This window comes from Magallana gigas, chromosome 2, assembly GCF_963853765.1.
Source record: "Magallana gigas chromosome 2, xbMagGiga1.1, whole genome shotgun sequence".
Taxonomy (NCBI): Eukaryota; Metazoa; Mollusca; class Bivalvia; order Ostreida; family Ostreidae; genus Magallana; species Magallana gigas.
The window spans coordinates 247,575-271,414 of record NC_088854.1 but is presented as its reverse complement, the minus strand read 5'-3'; the positions used below and the strand labels follow the sequence as shown (position 1 = coordinate 271,414).

The 23,840-nt window shown below is 35.6% G+C and overlaps 1 protein-coding gene across 1 annotated transcript; it reads right to left on the bottom strand.

Moving 5' to 3' along the window:
• Positions 1-3,190: 3,190 nt before the first annotated feature.
• LOC105339927 (WD repeat-containing protein 19) lies at positions 3,191-23,832 on the bottom strand. Its single transcript, XM_066074367.1, has 34 exons — positions 23,700-23,832; positions 23,422-23,516; positions 19,931-19,996; positions 19,587-19,712; positions 19,309-19,407; positions 18,859-19,072; positions 18,405-18,517; positions 17,986-18,067; positions 17,514-17,605; positions 16,983-17,223; positions 16,416-16,530; positions 15,061-15,167; positions 14,782-14,907; positions 14,212-14,361; positions 13,882-13,962; positions 13,577-13,643; positions 13,182-13,354; positions 13,044-13,081; positions 12,770-12,867; positions 12,018-12,079; positions 11,695-11,805; positions 11,013-11,251; positions 9,989-10,064; positions 9,654-9,736; positions 9,205-9,435; positions 8,913-9,037; positions 7,897-8,006; positions 7,499-7,642; positions 6,849-6,945; positions 6,455-6,579; positions 6,160-6,241; positions 5,698-5,972; positions 5,156-5,232; positions 3,191-3,512 (listed from the first exon to the last, which is right to left on the bottom strand). The coding sequence occupies exons 1-34, from the start codon at positions 23,703-23,705 to the stop codon at positions 3,395-3,397; spliced, it is 4,044 nt and encodes a 1,347-aa protein (XP_065930439.1). The 5' UTR covers positions 23,706-23,832; the 3' UTR covers positions 3,191-3,394.
• Between the last annotated feature and the right edge of the window lie 8 nt (positions 23,833-23,840).

Sequence of the window (23,840 nt, the reverse complement as noted above, 5' to 3'; positions counted from 1 at the left end):
CAGCAGCAATGATTTGTGCTGAGGTCCAAACACTGTTTCACTTTCGGTTTGTCTGAGTAACTGCATAGGAGAGTTGATTAAAATCAACTCCCAAAAATCAAAACCTTCAACATGCAGAAGGTTTGAAATTACATCGATGTCAGTTCCATACAATATTTCTGTGCTTAATCGGTAATGTTATTACATATGTTCAATAAAATTTATACAAAGCTATCAGTGATGACGTCACTCGAGTAGGGACCCACCTGAATGTAATACCTTCCCGAATTCGGACGATACCGCATACCCTAATCTCCGTAAAGGTATCAAGTTTTACAGAAACCCCAAGCTCCTTAAGGGAATTATTTATAATTTAATTTATTAGGCCCAGCAGTCTTCATAGGTAAAATGTATGTGAAAGGGATTAACTCCATCAACAATTACATATGGTATAATGATGGGCATTTGCTTGAGCTTGAGCAAGATGTCACTCTTTGACTAATTTCAGCGAGATCTCTGTTTGGTGACGTAAGCGTTTATCCTGGGTTCTTTTTGTCACGAGGAACTTGGCTCCAGCAGGGTACACTCTCTCCCTCTCCATATACCGAGCATACCTCTCTATGTTTCTGGGCTGCCACTGACACTCTGATGAGTTATCAATTTTAAACATGACATTTTCGTCACCGCTGGTTGTCAAGCGAGTTGGAAAATTGAGTGCTTTTTCGACTTCCACGGAAGAAGAAACAAAGGACATCCAAGCGAACTTTGTTCCTACCCGATACTGGTGGAGGTCCTCGGGAGAGACACGCATTCTGCGGTAGGTAACGCGCCGCTCTCTGTGAAGCTGGTCCCAGAAGAGAAGCAGAAGCTGGTACATCAGGACGTACGGACCTAGTGCTAAGTCGTCTGCTGTAGGTCGGTAGTCCGCCTGGTGCTGACGACGGAGAGCCGTATTTAGATGGTCATATAAATAACTGTCCTCGAAAGTGTATGCGCTGATGATAGCTCCATAGAACGATTCCTTATCCGGACAAGCGATGATGTTTTTATATGTATGATGGCAGACGACATAAGCTGCCTCCGCTACTCTGTCTTGCACTGCCTTCCAACGCCCTGGAACGGCATCGACATTCTCCCAAACGTCATACAATAAATTTTCTAGAGTTGTACTCTCTGAATTTGGTGGGATAAAAGTTGTTTCATATGATGCAAGAGTTAGTGTCAGCAAAAAAAGATCGCAATCTCCTCCCTCTGTTGGAAGCATGTAGAATGTCAGTAGTGTCTGAGGCATGTGTAAATCTATTCGTCTGGCTGTGTGCCCAAGAAGTTCAAGAATTTCCGTTCGCTTAAAGTCATTTGCAACATCCTTCGCTGTTTTTCTTCCAAAGGGACCAATTTCATTCGAACCATCTTTGGCTTTAATATTGATATCACAAGTGCTGAATTTCAACAGTTTTTCGACAACATGGTAATTGTTCAAATAGACAGCTTGATGCAGTATTCCCCAGCGGCGATCCTCCGGGATGCAATTCAAGAATAATGGCTGACGGGGTGCAGAGGGCTCACCTAAGATCAGCCAGACCCCATCCCATTTTCCATGTTTTGCAAACTTCAGTAGGGTCTTGATCTCCTTGGCGTTTCTTTGAATGTCACGAACGGATGACATGTCTCTGATCTGTGTTTACTTCGAGATCAATTAGTTTGTCTGTCTCCTTCTTTCACTTTACAATTAATAAAAAAAATCATGACGTGTTGTCGAAAATAAAAGAAAAACTTGGTTTATCCTCATCTATTTTTAAAGCTGTAGACAGTGTGTTTTGTAAAGAAATTAATAGTCTTTAAATGCATACTACACGGTGGCGGTGGTTATAATTATACTGCATGTACATTTAAAATACTCAGTAATCAATAATCATAGTGGGAATTACACGTGACTATATGAAAGAACACTCAACAATTTCACCGTATACAATCCCGAACGCTGGGGATTCGACAAAATGTATCGACGAGTTGTCTCCAACGTACGGGGGCTAAATTTCTACGCTTCGGAGACGGGGATAAGGTAGACCAGGTTTTTTTGTACTCATTCATACAAGTATTTCCAAAATTTATGTACCGCATGGAAGACAACGATAGTAAAATGTTCTTATAATAGGAATTTGTTTGAGCTTTGCCAGACATATATTAAGTGTTCCATTTCGTCCCAGCTTATGAAAAAAACACGCCCAAGAAAACTTAAAAACTGTATGTGCATCTCGAACACCGACATCTTGAATACATTGGATATGTCGAAGTGTTTTTTAAGTCCCAACCACCTATTTTTAAAGCATTTTACCCTCGATATCTCTAATACTCGGATAGCTCGAAGTTTTTCAACAGCCCCATCTAGTTCGAGATAACGAAGTTTGACTGTACTTTCCTAAGCGTTCAAATATTAGTACGGTAACAAAAGTAATATTTCTATTGTAATGTGGGTCATTCGTGCAAATTTTGGTTTTTTTTTCATTGAAATTGGTTTTTTCATTAAACCTTAGGAGACTATGACAGTAATATGGAACATCGACCCACTCTATAAAACAAAAGAAGTTATATAAAAATGACATATATTGAGGGTCATCGTATGCATACACCAGTTCAACTCATTATATTCCAAGTATTGAATCTATGTTTAAGGGTTTCAAATCGATGATATGATCAATATACATAGTTTGGAACAATTTTTTTAAAGAAATATCAGATTTGTTGATATTTTTCTTTTGCATTATTTCATGTTTATCCATCATACTCTTATTACGAACCGTAAATCATAGTTAATGATTCGGCAACTATAGTTTTTATCTGTAAAAACATTTTTTAACGGTTGTAAACTATAGTTTACATATGTTTATCTGTCTGTAAATAAATATAAACTATGCTGATAAACATAGATTCTCATCTTTAATTTATATTTGTTAACTATAGGTATAGATACTTATCAGAAAAACTATGTTTTGCAATCACAAATGGTTGTTCTTAGTATAAATAATAGTTAACACTTCTGAGATATAGTTGATCATGTTAACTATGGTTGACAGATGTATTATATAGAGATACAGGGTTAACAATGGTTGCCAAACTGGGTGTTGGGTTCTACTGATTAATATGATGGGGTGTGGGAATATGATTGATAATGTTTGACATTAATCTACATATATGCAGAATTCAACACATATAACAGAATTACAAAATTTATTCAGATCTATAAAGTGTACAACCTTCATAGTTTAGACATTGGACGGATTTGTGTCTGTAATGTCTCTTAACATCAGGTAAAATCATATCACAGAAACAATAAGTTTAGTAAAGAAAGGGGATGATCCATGGTATCAGTAACAGAGGGACTAGCATTCAGTGTTCCCTTCTACAGTGCCCTCCTCTACTCTATGGTGCCCTCCTCTGGGTGGAGGTATTTGTTGATGTCCGTCACTTTCTGCAGGTTTTCCTTGATAATCTTTTCAGAACACATTGGACAATTTTCCTCAGTTTCAAGCAACCTTAAAAAAAAAAGCAAGCATAATCATGAAATCAACCTGTAAACAATATTTTAGGAACCTTTTCTATGTTGCATAGCAAGATTTTTAATTTCTAAATTGGCACAAACAGAGTATTCAACCCATTGATGTATGAGAAAAACTGTAATCTAGAATGTATGACACAGTTTGTAATTAATTGACAGCTGCATTCTAAACATTAAATAAAACAAAGGAAAATCGATTTTTTTTGTTTGCATTTTATGCAGGTAAGTAAAGGACTACAAATATTTGTTTTCCAATTCTTCATTGTCATCAATTTTTGGGAGTTGGTTTTAATCAACTCTCCTATGCAATTACTCTGGCAAACCGAAAGTGAAACAGTGTTTGGACCTAAGCACAAATCATCACCGCTGACAAGACTAAGTTCTTGAAAATAATAGAAAAATTCGATGTAGTGTATGCTGAAGCATTGTTTTTCAAGGAAACTTATCTATAAACACTTTGAAAATATTCAGATTTTATATGATACGAACAATTTAGATATTTTTGTAGTCTCATGTGTTCCTACGCCAGAGTGTAATAAAGTCTCGTTCAGTCAGACGCTCAGGTGTCTCCGTAAATCTCTGACAAGCAGAGAGGCTCTCTTGCTTGTCGGAGATTAACGGAGACAGCCGAGCGTCTGGTTGAACGAGACTGGAGTTCGATATCAATAGCGCTTGGATCCATACGATTTTTAGAATTGTTTCGATTACTAATACATAGTTTGAAATCTATCTTTAAATATTACACAACATGATTCATATGGGGTTTCTCGAAATCTTGTCGGGAAAGTCTAAAATTCATATAATAAAAAAACTGCGTAATTCAAATACAGACTAGAAACTAATATACCATGCAAGATAAGTTGATTTTAAAATAAATGATAATCGATAAAATCAACTCCCCTCAGTACTTCAGTACTTTGATTTTTCTATGGAAAATTGGCATGTCATTGAATTATACATTGAAAAAAAACAAGTAAATTATATGATAATTTAATTTGCTAATATACATTCATGCAACTATTCACAAAAGAACTAAAAACTCAATATGAACACTTTTCTGCTGCACAATTTTCTCCAAGTTTAAGAAATGTGTATGGATGGAACATAACCTTCAATATAATCTTACCTCCAGCTAATGTGCAAGAAAATTAATGGCTTACTGCACTCACATGAAGACCATGCAAAATCCATACACTATCTGTACAAAATATACCTCCCCTCACACATTATGACATCATTCTTAGATCATTATGATGTCAAGTTTCAAGCCCAATTTTAAAGTTGTAACATTGTTATAAATTGAGAGATTCTTTTTTTGTTTTATTTGATATTTGTCATTTATACAAAGGCTGTCGGTAAGATAAACTTGTTACATGTGTTGATGTTGACCTAGTGTGGTTTTTAATTGATCAGTATATTCCAAAAGCTCCACCTGCCTCATATGTAATATAATGACCACATTAAACCATATCAGGTCAAACTATTGAACTAATAATGCTATTCCTACAAATGGAACTTGAAAGTCTTAAATTTGATAAAGACATCAACTATTTTGTCAACATATTGACAATTTTTCAAACAGACAATAATACAAACATATCCATGCAATTCAGAACTTACTTAATGAACTCGGAGAAAATTGCAGGAAAGTCACACTTAGGGCAGGCAGTCAAGTCATCATTCACGATGTGACGACCCTACAGAAATGTAAAAGAGAAAACAATATCAATACACAAACTTGTCAAAAAAAGGAGGCATTGACAGGATCAAATCAAAAGACAAATTATTATAATTGTAGAGGCATAGATAAGGTGAAAATCTGTGATAAAATTATTGGGTAAATCTTAACCTAAACATTACAGAAGGTATGAAGGGATAGCTATGGTAAAAATCTTCCCTTGAGCCCCTAATCATTACAATACAGTGAGATGAATTTTGACTTGAGCACTTCACCGTGAAATTACAGTGATATAATTTTTTTTCTTGAACACTTTACTGTGACAATACAGTAGAGTAAATCTTGACTTACGGTAAGCACTTTATCATGATATCACAGTGAAGTCATCTTTTACTTGAACACTTTATTGTGACTTTAGATAAATCTTGATTTAAGCAGTTTTTGTGACATTACAGCGAGGTAACTTGTGACTTGAACATTTTACCGTGACAATACAGTAGGGCAGGTTGTTTTTACACTCTGGACACATCAGGGCTGTTTCTGGGAGCTGGAAGCTGCAGTACGGACACGACGTCAATGCTTCCTCCTCCTCCGTCTTATCGGGCTTCCTGACGATCATTTCTATCTTCTTCTTGTATTTCAGGTCAATGTTGTTGCGATATTCTGGTCTCATCAACATGGCGGCGTAGCTGAAGGATGAGTTCTTGAGCCCCGCTCGGTGACACTCGATGACCGTGGATGTCAGGATTGGTACAATGTCTGGTGACAGAGGAATCAACAACAAAACATCAAACACTAACAATGAAAACAGTTTCCCCTGGTCAAACACAGGATACTAAACAAAGATTTTATCATCACAGTCATTTGAATTAAATATGTTATTGGTATATCTGATATTCAGTGATTCTTATTTGTGATCGTAAAAGACATTATCAGTATTACTTACGGGATGGGAATTTACTGATGTTGTTGGCTACTCGAATCAACATCCTGGCCCCCTTCATGTGGTCACCTCTCTTTACATGGATCTAAATCATAAAATACCAACTGATTAATTCATTTAAAAAATACTTACAACTTACTGTAACCAACAATAACAGTATGTATCATTAATTGACAAAACATAATCAACATTAATCAATCTAAATTGAAAATAACCTTGATTAAAATAAAAATTAATTGATAAGGAAAAAAGTAACTTTGACCAGGATGAACTTAATCTAGACCAGGATGTGACAAACCTTGACCAGGATGTAACTGTGGAGAATCATTAGGTTGGTGGACATTTCTGAAGGAATCTTTATTTTCTGCTGCATCAGCTCTTTGTACATACTGAACAGAACATCATGAGCATTTCTGTAGTTTCCTGCAAATTAATTATAAATTAAAGCATTTGTCATAGAAAGTATGAACTTTAAATTCTGTTATGGCTGACAGCTGGAAGATGTATAAGTTCAAGTTCTGCAGGAACAGAATCGGTAGCCAGAGGAAAAGCTTTGGCCAATCATGTATAGTTTACATGAAAAACCAGTGACATTACTCTTTCATACACTTGTGAAAACCAACTATCAGTGTTTCATATTCACTTAAATTAAGAATGTTTCAAACACTAGGCATCCATTCCCTTGTACTGACCAGCATTTTGTTCTTCCCTTGCTATAATGATGGCTGTTCTGCCAGCCTCCCTGTACTGTTTCAGTGCCATGTAGAGCCGGAACAGGTACTTGGCATCCTGGAAGGAGACAGTGATATACATGTAAATAGGACTAATGAGACAGTGATATAAATAGGACTAATGAGACAGTGAAATAAATAGGACTAATGAGACAGTGATATAAATAGGACTAATGAGACAGTGATATAAATAGGACTAATGAGACAGTGATATAAATAGGACTAATGAGACAGTGAAATAAATAGGACTAATGAGACAGTGATATAAATAGGACTAATGAGACAGTGATATAAATAGGACTAATGAGACAGTGATATAAATAGGACTAATAGCAACTTGTACCCTGCCAATTTCAAACATCTTGGAACTACATGTACAAAAAATATCTTCAGCATGATTTTTTTCTACACTTGAACAGTATTATTGTAACAGGCTTTGTGTAACTTGCACTGGTTTTTCCCCCTCTGTCTCAATGTCTAAATCAATGTTATAACCCTGAACAGAACACGGGACAGTACATACCTTGGGTACATGTACATCTGTCTGGGACAGTATATACCTTGTTTATTTTACTTTGGGTACATATACATCTGTCTGGGACAGTACATACCTTGGGTACATTGTCTGTCTCTCCCATCAGGAAGTCAATCAACATGCGGGTCAGGGACTCATCATTGGCCCTGCCCACTGTCTCAATGGCCAACTCTATAGCCTGACCATCTTCTCCACTACACTTCACAAAATGCTTCAGGGCCTGCAAAATACAACAAGCTCTTATCACAAAGAACAAAGTGAAAGAGTTGACAGTCATTATTTATATTGTATACAAGGCAAGATAGGATAGATATGCCAACTGATTTAAAAAAAAAAATCCTTTATTAACTGCTCATTTCAAATTCCCAAGTTGAATATTTCCCATCATTAAAAGTTAGGCAGCAGAAGCCAAAATGAGCATTTCTAGATGTATGCCCTTGCTTTTATAAATGACTGTCTGTAGTAACAGCTTACTCTGCTGTATTGCCCACTTAGTAAGAAGAATTTGCCGGCCATGAAGTGGTTCTTCTCATTCTCAAAGAACAGGGCGATGCTCTGGTAATCCTCAGGGGTGGCATCAGGTCCTGTAAAGTACAACCAATGGTAGAGATTAGCATACAATGGAGTTTTCTGGAGTATGCACAAACATATTTATAAGAAACACAACTTTTGTTTTACTGAGACTTTTAAAGTTTTGAAGAAATAGTCAATGCTTACATAAAGTTTAAAAAAAAGGCAAATCTCCAAACAAACTGAAGTACTATAAGATGTAAGACCCTTAGTGTGTATATTGGGAAAAAAATATCATACATACAATCACTGCTTAAAAAAAACATCTCATTGTAAACTGTTACAGATATACCCTAAAATTGACTTGTCTTTGTAGGTGGCTTCGTGCAAACAGTATTATCTTACTCAAACAGAATACCTATTACGAATCAATGGGATGTAACTTTTATATAAACTGCATTTATGTGTAAAATTTGAGTTACATGTATTTCAATGAACTGAACATTAATAATTTTACAATGATTGATAAACAATATCTACACCTTTTATTTATATCTCTTGTTTGAATAACTTTTTATTGTGAGGGGGTCACTGATCATTTAAGTGAAATCCTTGGTTTAAAAAAAATGTCATGAAAAAAGATGGTTATTAATAAGTAAAAGTCTTGGTCTATGTTTAAAAAAAATGTCATGTAAAAAGATGTTAAGTTGATGAGAATGGAACAGACAAATATTTTTGCTGCAGGTACATGGTCATATGAGGGCATTACTGTAAACTAACTTTTATTCGCTACTACTTTATTTTGCTATCTACCGAAGAAAAACTGGTTCACGTTAATTAATTTTTGCGATTAAAATGTTGATTACCTGAAAAATATAAAACCAAAGACATTTAAGGACTGGTTTAAGGCTAGAAATATTTGTGACAATGAGGGTTTCAAATTTTACAGCTATTCTGAAGAAGAATAAACAAGAGTATACCTATGATGTCAGCGTAAGTCTCCATTTGGTTGTGAGCCTGAGCTAACTGGAAGGCTTCATCATTACATTTGGAGATCACAAGGAACTGAATCGCTGAGGAGTAATCATTCAGTCTCTGGAAAAACCTGAAAATGAAATTTTATTTACCTTTAAGGTAAAATGTACCAGCTCAAACAAACTCTTAGAGAGCATGCAGCCATGCAATGTACCTTCTTAAGCAATTTTTCTAATATTCATGAATATAAATTGTTTCTGATCCACAACTAGCAGGTGTCCTTCTGTTTGGACTTACTTGGCTACCATCTTGGCTCCCTCTATGGAGTGAGTGTCTCGGACAATCTTGACAGCCTCCTCCGGGTTCTGAAGATAATCCAGGTTGATCCGGATCACATTATCCCAGTCCTTTGCACTGCGGTAGGCCTCCGCTGCTTCTTTGTACCGTCCGTCTGCCTCCTTCGCCTTGGCGTACTGGATGTGTATCTTTGGGGATGTGATGTGGGAGAGAAGGTCTCCAACCTTTGCCCTAAAATCAGGACAATCAATGGTCATATTATACTTACATATTCTATATGACATTGTAAGAACCAATAATCTCCACTCTATCTATATCAACAGTAAGAATCACATTGGAATGCTTAATTCATACATGTACCAGCTGATATCTTGAGTTTTAATAACCTGATCAGTTTATATAAGACTCTGTTACATATAAGTTGTTGTTCAAACAGGCTATAGCCTCACCAGTTTTTGCCGCGGATGTAGACTGAGGCGGCCTTGTCGTAGTAACCTCCTTGTTCATACAATGTGGCTGCTTCTGTCCATTGCTGAGGGTAAAAGATTTAATATAGAAAACTTTATCAGTGACAAAATCTGGACTGAAATATCAAGGTGAATGAGAGTTCCACTAATTTCCGTGTGAACATTATCATTAAGACACTTTTTCCTAAAGAAAATATGACAGAGACTTAAACAGAACAAGGATATTAAAATTGAACTACATGTATAACAAAATTTGGCAAATCTTGGGGAAGTAGACATAAAAGCAATAAAAGGCATTAAAATCCTTTAGTTAATACCTTCATGCCTTCTAAAATTCCAGCACATTCTTTCTTTAAAATTCTACTTGGCATCTTCATTGCCATGGAAACACCCCTTCAAAGAAAATCAGAATAATTCAGTTTTCAGATCTAATGAAATCAAACAATTACATTGTATTGATAACTGCATTCTAATATATATGTAACTTTTTTTCAATTCTTCAGGGGATTTGTCACGGACAGAGCTATGACCTTCTGATGTACACTATAGAGTACTGAGCATTAATTTGATACTGTCAGAATTTATCACTGACAGAGATTTGATCTTCTGATGTATTCTACATAGTATTGAGCATTGATTTGATACTGTCGGAATTTATCACTGACAGAGATATGATCTTCTGATGTACACTACAGAGTACTGAGCATTAATTTGATACTGTCAGAATATATCACGGACAGAGCTATGACCTTCTGATGTACACTACAGAGTACTGAGCATTAATTTGATACTGTCAGAATTTATCACGGACAGAGCTATGACCTTCTGATGTACACTACAGAGTACTGAGCATTGATTTGATTCTGTTAGAATTTATCACTGACAGAGCTTTGACCTTCTGATGTACTCTACTCAGTATTGAGCATTAATTTGATACTGTCAGAATTTATCACGGACAGAGCTATGACCTTCTGATGTACACTACAGAGTACTGAGCATTGATTTGATTCTGTTAGAATTTATCACTGACAGAGCTTTGACCTTCTGATGTACTCTACTCAGTATTGAGCATTGATTTGATACTGTCAGAATTTTTTGATCTTCAATGATTTATTCTACAAAGTATTGAGCATTGATTTGATGCTGTCAGAATTTTATGATCTTCAATGATTTATTCTGCATAGTATTGAGCATTGATTTGATACTGTCAGAATTTATCACTGACAGAGTTATGATCTTCAATGATTTATTCTACAAAGAATTTATCATCAACAGATGTCTGACCATCTGTTGTATTGTACAGAGAGTTATTCATTCATTTATCGTAGACAAAATTCTGACCTTCTTATGTCGCCCATCCTGATGGACATCCTGGCAATTCCTGCGGCACAAACCTCGTCATGTTCTCGGTCTTTCTCCTCACGAGTCACACCCTTCTCGTAGTGAGACAGAGCAGTCATGTAGTCTCCTGTAAACTCAAGCTGTTGAGCATACTCGCGAGATATGTAGGGGATCTGTTCCGGGGCCAGAGCCTTGGCCAGCTGTAGGGCACTGTCCCAGTGTAATAAGTCTCGCCTCATCTAGGATCAACAAACCGACACTTAATCAATCATACACACACCTCATCTTGGATCAACAAACCCACACTTAATCATACACACACCTCACCTAAGATCAACAAAGTGACATTTAATCATAAACACGCTTCATCTAGGATCAACAAACCAACACACACCACATCTTGGATCAACAAACCGACATTTAATCATACACACACCTTATTTTGAATCAACAAACCGACATTTAATCATAAACATGCCTCATCTAGAATCAACAAACCAATACTTAATATATTCAATAACACACAGCATCTGTAGGAGCACAAACACATCTCATCAAATGGTTCTTTTATTGATTCAGATTAAGATCATAAAGATTTGGTCACAAAACAGAAAGTGCTGTATTTCATTCCAGAAACTAACACACCTATTTTGAGATGAATAATGAGTGATATTTAACTGACCTCTAGGGCAGCCAGTGGTTTGCTTGAGGCTAGGAAGAGATCCTGGGCCAGGTTAAACTCACTCAGGAACATGGCCACATAACCAGACAGCAAGTTCTTATCCTCAAGGTGCTGAAATCACCAAGCAATCACTAATTAATCAATCAATCAATCTAAGGAAGTAATGACACTTAGCAAGTCAAATGCCTTTACTATGACATGCAATAAACGCTTTTTTTACTTGAAAATAAAATTGGTCAGCCTATTAAACTGTTTATTGGCAGGTGATAAAATCAATGTTTTACAGTGTTAGAAACTAACTTACAGAAGTAAATTCATCTTACCTTGACCTGCTGTAGAGAGGTAACCATGCCAACATCTGCAATCTCTCTGTATACTCTGATGGCTAAAGAATTAAAAAGAGCATACACTCTCTGAAAGCTTACAGGTGTTCATAATTCTGCCTGTTAAGTGGACTGGATTCTCTCCTTGAAAATTAACCTACATGTAACATTTCCATGTCTCCAGGAAATTATTTTTTTTTTTCATTTTTGTCTGTATTGTTTAGTTTTGTGACACATAACACTCAACATTTGAGACTCACAACTTTTCAGCTGAACTCACCATAGTATATCTAAATGAGATATACAGTATCTGTCAGACCCAACCTAACAGAGAGTAGACCCCAACTAAACCCTGGGTTTACTTTCTGGGTTTACTCCAGGTTTACTAGAGCAGACACACAGTTAACCCCAAGTAAACCCAAAGAAAACCAAGAGTGGCCACAGAGAAATAACCCCAAATGAGAAGTAGACTCCTGAAAGCATACGTTACATGTGTATTTGGAATATACAAGTGGTAAGATAAAAGACAGGTCTGCTTTACACTTCAGTGCGTAAAGTTGACACCAAGAGCAAACCCCATGTAAACCCAAAGTAAACTCCTTGTAGGTCCAAAGTAAACCTCAAGTGGATGCAAATTTTCATAAAGCAGACCCTGGGTAAACCCTGAGTAAGACCCGGATGTAGACCCAAGGTTTAGTTGGGGTCTGCTTGAGTGTAAGGTTGGGTCTGATCAGTACTGTAGTTGAACTTACCATAGTCTATCTCAATAGCCTGCATGGCTGACCGTCCCAATTCTATCCAGGCCACCATGTCATTTAACTTCTCACAAAAACTCCATGCTTCTTTGAATCTATGAAAAATAAACCAATGTTTCCATAGGGCATTACATTTTGTTACATTCAATATAACTTTGTCTCAATAAATGTAGTCTAATATATGTGTTGTGGAGAATCGTCTGGATTTATCATTTTCATTTCATTTATCATGCATGTATTTATTTTAAGAAAAAAAATTAATAATCAATACCTTCTGATGGCAATTCCTTGTTTCAAACCATTCTTCACCTATTATAAAATACATTAAATTTTATATTATTCATATCTAAATAAAATAACATAAGGACAGTAAGTTATTCATCACTGAGTGATCACAAATCTGACAAACCTCCTCCACTGTCATATCCTCCAAGCTTTCTGTGTAGAGTGCTGTATGTGTGTCCAAAATCTGGGTCTGTATGCGCCCACTCTGTGTCTGTAGAGTTATCTCCCCATTGTAGAGCATGATGGGAACCATTCCGTAGGGAAGTTTGGACTCTCCTACATACTCCACTATTGGGCCTAACAGAACAAATCATAGGAAAAAGGCCATTTACAAACTACATCGAATAATTGAGACATATACCTTGTATCAGGCCATTTTGGCATTGGAATTTTTTGGCTTTTATTCAAAACAGCAGTTTGATATGTAAGCACTTTTTAAGGACTTTTACAATCAAACCAACAAGTTGCCGATTATTCTATGGAAATGTAGGCTCTCTAATGAGATGATGAGTGTTATACCTTTAGTGGATTCTCTACAGTATAGATAAGTATATATCTTCTCTTCATCATAGGTGATGAAAACACCCTGTAAACAACAATATATATTTACTAAATAAATCTATTCAATGAAATATAATATAAACAATGAAATAAAACTCTCCACAAAATTTGATTCACCTACATTTACTTTAACACAACTGTTACAATTACTATTTAAAACAACATTTGTTTTACAAAAGATATGCTCATATAGGTAATCCCTTAAACTAGTAAGATGGTTAATCTGATATCGTATTTATAGAGATTTTCTTTAATTAATTCACCTTGTCTCCTGACCAATTTTCCCATAATGCACCTTTTGTGGTTGAGGAGAATTGTGGGATTTCAATGACTTGATCATTCACCTTTTTAAAAAACAAAACATTTAAAATACTAACTTTGTTACTATCATTGTGCAGGCATTTCTCAGTATCTATGGAATGTGGGGAAAATGTCAGCTCTATCAAATTATACCTCAATTTTATATTCTCCAAGAAAAAGCATAGATCATGTAACTAATTGATTAGGGAATAAGTTTGGTACACATGTATTGTAAACATTTAGTTCTTAAAAACGGTTAATGGTGAGGTAAAATAGTGAGTTCCGAGACTTACTGGATTATATACAAAACCATCACTCTTGTCATCAATAAACACTAGTCGTGTTCCACCAAGGTCCGGGAAAATCCTTCGAATTCCCACAACATGACGGAACTCATTCACAAAATTCCAGTCTTCCACATAGAAATATGTAATTCCACCATTCTGGAAGTAAAACATGACCATTAATAGATGATTCCATTATTAACAACATTAAGAGCTACTAGCATGTACTGTAAACCAATTTTTATTTTCGGCGACTTTATTTCGCGATTAACTGCTGATAAACTGGTTCATGACGACTACTGTTTGCGACCAAGCCTTATATAGACCTGTATTGTTAAAAAACCTATAGACAAAGGATTGGTTTGCAGTGAGAAAGATTCACGACGACAAGGCTCTTGCTAACCTCGCGAAAATTTCTCGCATGCGACTAAAAGTTAGTTTACAGTATTCATTTAGAGCTTCAAGAATATAGTAGAGTTTGGTACAATTTCAAAACAATTCATTAAAAGCTTGTATACATGCTTAGAACTTATACAACATAGTTTTAAATCTTTAAGTACAAGTGTCTCGTTTTTTTACATCAGATCCATAGATAAGGAAGTCATTGGTGAGATCATGACAGGTTATCCGGGAGTCGTCTTGACTGGAGTCAGGAAACAAACGAGTCTCACGCTCATCCGTCGTTCCTGCCGTCTCTCCCTCAATCTATCAATCAAACCAAAGTACTTAGTCATAACAAAGAAAATGTAAAAGAACAGGCAGAAATCATGTTCTTTACACATATATTTACCTGTATAATAGAAACAAAAGAAGACTTATTCAATTTTCTGATTTTCCTGATGTACATGTAGATCTCACCATATGAAGCTGAACTTTTCCCTCAAAGCCCACAGCGGCGTAGTCGGCATTCAGACAGATGTGGTTAACGGTCCCTAGGTACTCCCTGTCCTTTAACCTCTCTATCCCTGTCATCATATTAAAAAACAAATTGATATAGTCGCTCTATTCATGTCATCATTTCGAAACACATCAACACTACAGGCTTAAATGGCTGACAATAAATAAAGACCATGCATAATTTTGTTCATTCAAAATAAACAAATTGTGGTATCTAACCCAATCATTTTTAAAAGGTTTGGTTTTTGTCAGAAACAATTTGATTACTGTGTTCTAAGTGCAATTGACATTAACAAAGGCATAGGGAATACAGTGTCATAGAACCATTTTAACAAGAACTTGGACTTTGGATAGTTGTGTTAGCAGCAATGTGGCGTAGGTCTGTCTATTTCATCGCTGGCCACTCAGATATGGCCTTTTGAAATCAACAAGATTTGTCTGGCTTTTGAGCTACGACTTCGCAATCTGTGTAAATTTCGCTTGAACCAGCGTCATTTTTATCTTGTTTTGACGCAAGAAATAGATAATTACGTCCTACTGAAAGTCCAAGGTCTTGTTAAAATAGTTCTAGTATTATTTACAGCAACATCAGTGTCACAATGTTTTAAGTGTGACAGTGTTATTTACAGCAACATCTCTGTGACAGTAACTGTTATATCTACAGCAACGTCTGTGTGACAGTTTTATTTAAAGCAACATTAAGGTTACAGGTTTAATTAGAGCAACACCATATGACAGAGTTTAATAGAGCAACATCAGTGAGACTCAGTGTATTTTGATTTTTAAAGCAATATCAGTGTGATAAGTGTTACATTGTTATTTACAGCAAAACCACTAACAGTGTTTATAGAGCAACATTAGTGTGACAGTGTTATTTACAGCAACATTAGGGTTAGAGTGTTACTTAAAGCAACATTAAGGTTACAGGGTTAGGGTTACAGTGATATTTACAGCAACATCAGTGTGACTGCTATTTAGAGCAGCATTACGGTTAGAGTTTTATTTACAGGAACATCAGCATGACAATGTTATTTTAAGCAATATTGGCCTTAGTGATATTTAGAGCAATATCATAGTTACTGACAGTGTTATTTATGGCAGCATCAGTGTGACAGTGTTATTTAAAGCAAAATTACGGTTACACGTTCATTTAAAGCAACACTATGTGACAGAGTTATTTACAGCAAAATCAGTGCCAGTGTTAATAGAGCAACATCAGTGTGGTAAGTCTTACTTAGTGTGACAGTGTTATTTACAGCATCATCAGTGTAACAATGTTATTTACAGCAACATCAGTGTGATAGTGTTATTTTCACCTGCGTCTCCCAGCAGATAAAACCAGGCCCTGTTGTTCATTCCACAGGCCAGGTGGAATGGTCCAATTCCTATAAACGTGGGCTCCACATCAATGGGAATGGTCAATGGCTGGTCCTGAAAAAATGATATAGTTACCTCTTACATTGTCTAAAGTATAGATCTAAAGCACATTTTGATTTCTACACCAAACAAGAGGGCACATTTTGATTTCTACACCAAACAAGAGGCAGTCTAATGACATATAATGTGGATATTCTGACATCTCTTTCTTCTAACACATTCTACAAGATTAGTGCTTCCTTTAGCTATGAATGTTAGCAAACATATAGATAGGTCTATACAGGTTGCCTACATATTCATTTTCTTTCTTATTCTCATCATGTTTTCCTCTAAGTTTTTTTTTATCACAGTATATCGCTCTTATCAATGACCTCTGGTTCTATTAAAATGTTACTACAAAATATTGCTCTTGTCAACAACCTCTGGTTCTATAAATATATGACAACAGTGTATAGCAGCGTCATTGGTGATCCCTGGTTCTGTGTGACAGCTATCACAAGCAGTACCTGCTGAACGTTGTCCTCTATGGTGACCTCCAGAAGAGAGGTCAGGTGGGCTATGCGGGTCTGGTGGGCCGAGGCCAGCATGGGGAGGCGCGTCAGGTACACATGGAGGTTCCCCTTCTGTGTGGACACTGCCAGTAGCTGCCCGTCATCAGACCAGTTCAAAACATCAAGGCCACGCTCATCCTCCATGTTGATAATGGCAAACATCTCTTTCAGGTCAGAAAGGTCATGGATCTTGATGCTGTCATAGAAACACACAATTAAATTCCTTGTAAATCTTAAAATAAACATTTGTAATTCATAAACAGAAAACATATTCTTTTTGAAACTTTGTTTTCTAACACATCCCATCTAAATAATCTTCATTATCTCAATGATTGATTTTCAACTCATACTATTGACAACACTTATTCCACATGCCTTATTCATAGAACTTTAAATTTAACATGCATAAGTACTGAATACCACATATAACAGTTTAGAGAATAAATAAGCATGGAGCTAACTGTGGATTGTGTGTATCAGTATTACCAGTTGTCACCACATGATGCGGCCTTGTTGAGAGACGTAGAGATGGCGATACAGGTCAGATTGTCTTTATGGTTCCGGGCTTGGAACAGTTCCTACAAAGTGTAATTAAAGATATCTATTCATATCAAAAGAAAGATACTTGAATCCAAATTATAGTCAGCAGATATGTGCATGAACCTCAGACTACTGCAATAATTTTCATGCCCTCTTTCAATGATTTTCATAAATTCATTTGATCTTTTTTTAAAAAATCTGAAATCTCATTCTTTTATTTTAAACACAACTACATATATTATATAAGTAAGTGAACATTCATTTTTTAATTACCATTTTGACATTCACCAACATCTGGCAGTTAAAATTATGCAGGATAAAAATGAAGCACTTTTGAAATCAAAATGCATTACACCAATAGTACAGTACATACAATGTACATTAACAACAGGTTACAGCAATAGTTTATATAAGTTACCTGTCCTATTTCTTTCATATGTGTGGATATAACCACAAAGTAACCATGGGAAAATCCGATCATGATGTATCCATCCCCATACCTAGAGAAGTAATTAAAGGTAAAGTTAACTCGTTGTTAATCTAACAGAAATAATGGAAGGTAAAGATAACTCTCATGAACATCCAACAAAATTTACTAATCTATTTAAAAGGAGATCAGAATGATATAAGAAATGTTTGTATCTACCTTCTTTTTAACATTTTAATGAACAAAAGAATAAAATTGTAGCTTAAAAAAGTAATGCATTAAAAACTGGCAAACCAAATTCACTTTTTAATGCCCATGATACGGGCTTCAATTCTGAAATTTTCTATGCCAGGATTTTTGAACTACAGTGTATTTATATTGAAATTCAGGAAAAATAAAGAGAAGAATACCATTTGTAGGAGATGATGTTGCCGTATCTCTGCTGGAACGCCAGTTCAATGGGATTCTCTGGATCATTCAAGTTGTACAGAAACAGAGTCTTTTTCCCAATGACAACACTAACCTGTCAATCAAGGCTCCATCATATTAACCAGTAAGTTTTCAACTAATGAAAGCCCCCTTATATTAACCAATCAACTAGTGAAAGACCCCTTATATCAACCAATCAACTAGACTAAGTGAATTGGTCAGTTCAATTATCATATTGAAAGAAGATTTAACTTTGACTACATGCAGTAGAATTGTACATATTATGAAAATAGGAAGTACTCCACTCGTATATGTATTTCAGAATACTGGATTTGTATTCTTTTGTGTTTTGAGAAATAACATGTATACTGTATTCTCTTCTCTTGTATTTCTTGGCACTGGGTTTCTTAATGCTTTATTACGAGAAGTGTTTACCGTATTCTCGCCTATCTGACTGCGCTCGTCGCCCTTCATCTCGGAGAACTGGACATTCTGTGGGTTGGCCCTGACAGAGGTCTGTCGAATTGTGTCGCCCTCTACGTTACTGATGGAGATGGTGTTGTCATCACTGGCCAGGGCCAGCAGATTCTCATTACTCCACGACCCACTGGTGATCCGCCGCGTGTGCTTCCCCAGGATCGGCACCTTCCTGTCACACACCAAAATAAAACACATCTAAACACCGTGTCTGCAGTATCAATCCGGACAAGTTATACTGTTATATAATCTGACGCAATATAAATCAAAATAGAAATTAAAACCTCTAGTTTATTGTAAAACCATTAAGCATAATCAGTAATGAAAATAATGATACACTTATAAAAATACTTATTAAAGTAAAGAGAGGTTCAGGTTTAAATCTACAGATTCTTAGGACATTTTCACCTTGATGTTTGATGATTATAGATCATAAGGTTTCCTTTGAAGGTTCCAATTGCTAGATAAGGACCAGCCTTGGCCCACAAGAGAAATGTCATCTGATCTCTACAAGAAAACAACATAGAATTAAAAGGCCATGTTTCTCATCTATAAATTATTTCACACTCATCATGCTCATAATGTTAACAAAAATTGGCAACTCAAATAACTACATTAATGAAATGTCTGATTACTACCACAACATCACTGAACATGTTAAAAACCCATTAATTCAGCTTGTGTACCTTAGCCCACTATCCAGTTGGCTGGTTCTCATGGTGTTAGCATCCCAAAGGGTGACAACTCCATTCTTGTCATTGATGACTGCCAGTGTATCTCCATCTCTGTCCCAGCCCATACCAGTGCACATTCTGTAAAGGTCATTATTAGTAAAAGTTTCAAAGTCTAAGACTAAAAAGACAATAATTTCAATGTACAATGATGATATTATGATGAATACTACCGGCACTTCCTGCTGTGGCATTCCAAACTTTTGCAGGAATAAAATATTCTTACAGTTTGTTTCAATAGTTTATCTAAATCAATACAACTGAGCATTATAATGATAATATAACAGAACACAGTTTACCCTGGTAAGCTAATTTCCTCCTTCATCTCCCCATGTCTGTCATAAATTCTGACAATGTGGTCAGCTCTGTAAATGAGAGAAAATCAATATATACTCTTCTCCACTGTTCTTGGTTATATATGCTGATTAACTAACAGGGTGTCTGCCAGTGAACAAATCATTCTGCATTCAATACTTCTTGCATTAGAAATAGAGTTAAACCACGTACTTTACAAATTGCATAAGCATGTGCTTTCTTTAAAGGTAGGGCTTTTTTCTACAAGGCAGCAGCCTTGAATGCATGTTTATATTAGCTCATTTTCTCTGGCAGAGTTTCATCAGCCACAATTTGATTAATTTATCAAAAAGTTGTTTGGACATGACCTCTAAATGGGTTACTTAAGATGTTAAAGGGCTGTAGTGTATCAAAACAGCTGATATTAATCAGAGTCAGATTGTGTCAATTATCAAATCATAAAGCGATCAGAGCTATTCACACTAATCATGATGTCACTTTTTTCACTCTCATTTGAAAAGTATCAAACTCATGGTTGATTTCCAAAGTTCAACGTATTAAAAGCAGCCCTTGACATATGTTTAGGGATATCCTAATAATCAATTTCAATACCACATGACATAAACATTGAACTAAACCATTTTTCAAATAAAATATTCTGTTAAATGATTGAAAAAATTAATCATATTTTAAACCATGATTTTCATGTACATAAAATTGTAATGGGATTGGAGAAATAATGATGGACCAGACCAGAATTAGAGCCTAGGTCCCCTAGATCCCTTGTAAAGTGCTCTACCTACTGAGCTATCTGGTGCCGGCATTTGAATCAGTCTGACCCAGGCCCTTTCCTCTGGCAGGAGTTAACCTAGCTGCAAGTTCAAGGGGCTGCCACATAGGCACAAGATGTTACAGGATGGGAGAAATAATGACAGACCAGATGATTTGAACACTGGCGCCAGATAGCTAATTTGGTAGAGCACCTGACTAGAGATTCACTGGAGCTGAGTTTGAATCATAGTTTGGTCATTCATTTTTTCACCAATCCCATTTCATTTAGTTCCAAGACAACCCTTGACGTGACAGATTAACTCCTTCAAGAGGAAAGACCCTGGGGTAATCTTCAAGGGGAAGATCATTTAAGAGGGGAGGAATCTGACAATCAAACCAACTAAAATACCAGTACCAGATAGCTCAGTTGGAAGAGCACCTAACAAGAATTTCAGGGGGGCCTGGGTTCGAATCCTGGTCTGGTTCATCATTATTTCTCCAATTTCATTACAATTCTATGTAAATAAGAAAGCATTAAATACTTGAACATTTTTAAAAAGGTTTGACACAAAATTATTGTCATACAAGATTCACCTGTATGGTAGTTTATAGAGGGCGAAGCCCTCTCACGGGCCCGAAGGGCCCGTGAGAGCGAAGCTCTCCCTATAGACAACACGTGTATATATGTCTAAAAATAGAAATTACACCCTATACCTATGAAGTTGAAAAACATTTCCAAGATGGAGGAAAAAAGAATAACTTCACGCGCAGTGACATCACCGGCGTCCATGTTGAATTTGAATCTCGTACTAACTTCACGTTTGGTGATAATTTATCAGCTTTGTTTAATGAGTGATAAGTACATTCAAACTTACCTAGTGTGTTCTTGAAAAATTAATTCCTAATTAAGAAAACAAATTTTCGTTTTCTACAACTTTCAACAGTTGCATTAGATCCGATTAAATGAATTTCAGGACATCTGATTGGACAAAAAACGTGTCCCAACAGTGAAGCAGTTTTAATTCATTGCTATTAAATATAACATCATGTATTTGAATTAAATTTGCTTTCTGATAACTATATAAAAACACCAAAGACGATTTTTCCCCAACTTTCAATTTGAAATTTCATTTTTAGGTTTCATCTCAAATCGCAGCCTAACATACTCATACCCAGGTCATTTCGTACCCAGAATTTAAATTAATTATCAAAATAAATAAAAAAATAAGTTACGACCAATAACTAATTCAATATAAAACAAAAGATAATCAAAACTTAATTGTGTAGACATCCTAATCTTTGACAGACACATTGTAAAATATTTCCCCATTCTACATCACCCCCCCCCCCCCCCACCCCAAAATGTGTAAACCATTCGTATATGATTAAAAAATACAATAAATGTTCAAAGTACTCCCAAACCGCCACAAAAATAAAAGCAAATAGGGAGATTATTTCGAGTAATAAGCATTTTTTTTAAATACTTAAAAATTATTTATAATAGGAATTACTGATCTGCATTCACAATCACAAATATGCATTGAACACTAAATGTAAGACATTTGTCAGACAAACTCAGATTAAATTATACACCCCGGAATGTACAATATACATGAAGGACATCATTTGCACCTTATTATGTGAATTAGCTTGGGTACTATCTCAATTCTCTAGTTTTAATGCACAAATCAATCATTGAATGTTTAATAATTCAGTGTTTGGATGACAAATTTTAGTGAATTTAGGGACCAAAAATAATCTTATTAATATCTTTCCATACAAGTGAAATATTCTCAAGATAAATTGATTTTCTTATTTTAAAAAAATATACGTCATTACTCTTTAATTCATGTTTAATGCATACATTTGAAATAAGGGAGTAAAAAGTTAAAATACTTCATGCTTAGAAATTATCCAGAGATCTGCGATGTAGATACTACATGTAGCTGCAGCCAGGTATTATCCAATATATGTATAAATTACTTCAGACTAGACAATAAGACATCAAAATAATACACATGTATATTGATAGAATCAAAATAATTTTAACTGTCCCAAGATTTTTTGCTTCATTATTAGTTATTCATAAATATCCCTACCTTTGCTAGCCAAGGGACTGTGATCTCTAGGAGCGGTGCGGATCACAAACCCTTGGCATATGAAGAAGAAATATTTCAGTGTTCAAACAAAATTTATTTACATACCAGAATGAAAATTTGTTTACAGGTTTTTGTATTTGAATTTTCTCTCTCTCTCTCTCTCTCTCTCTCTCTCTCTCTCTCTCTCTCTCTCTCTCTCTCTCTCTGACTTGTTCGGCTGAAAAAGCGGCTGTTAAATAAAAATCTATGGAGATTTGTATTGCAAATGATAAATTTTTCTTTCCTGTGAAAATCTGAGTAAAAAAAAGATGTTTTAATGAAGGATTTCAATTGTATTTTTTTTCTATAACATTTTCAAAATGTGATGGAAACAGTAACCTGGGGCAGACTGTAGTCTATAGCATATCTGGGCCGGGCTTGAACAAATTTAATAAGCAATAAGATTAGTGTCCAAACAAAACAATTTATGATGCCAGAGACGATTAAAAGGGCATCTAGTGATCTAGCCCCATTTATATTGGCTTCGCCCTCCAAACGGTTACACCGTAAAACATATTACATACTTGATTCAGAAAAAATTATCATGTACAAACATAATCACACTGTCATAAAACAGAAAAAATTACCCTGTAGTTGCCAAGTAGTTCCCTAAGGCTTTTTGCCAACTGTATGTGATTGTTCCTTGGCCACCAAAGGTCTTGTTACTCAAACTGAATACTCTCTGAAAGACAAATATATTTAAGATTATAAGAAATGATAATCACTGTATAATTATAAGCCATACTCCTACAGATGACTTGAAAAAAATCTGAGGAAATTCTGAAATATGTTTTCTTCTCTGAATATATCGACAGGTATATTTTAATCAATGCATTTAAGAGATCTGCAAAAAGCAAATAAATACTTTCATCCTGGTTCTGTCTGGGTTTTTTCCCGATTGGAGTGTTCTGTAGATTAAATAAACATCAACATTTCTACCAAGATGCCGCAAGAATCGACACTTGGAAACAAGTAAGCTTTGGAATTTCACGCAGGCGCACTTGTT

Coding starts and splice junctions, on each gene's coding strand:
- LOC105339927 (XM_066074367.1), bottom strand. Junction 14,362..14,781: donor TCCTTATCTATGGATCTGAT/GTAAAAAAACGA, acceptor TTTTACTTCCAG/AATGGTGGAATTACATATTT. Junction 9,038..9,204: donor GGAGCCAAGATGGTAGCCAA/GTAAGTCCAAAC, acceptor TTTCATTTTCAG/GTTTTTCCAGAGACTGAATG.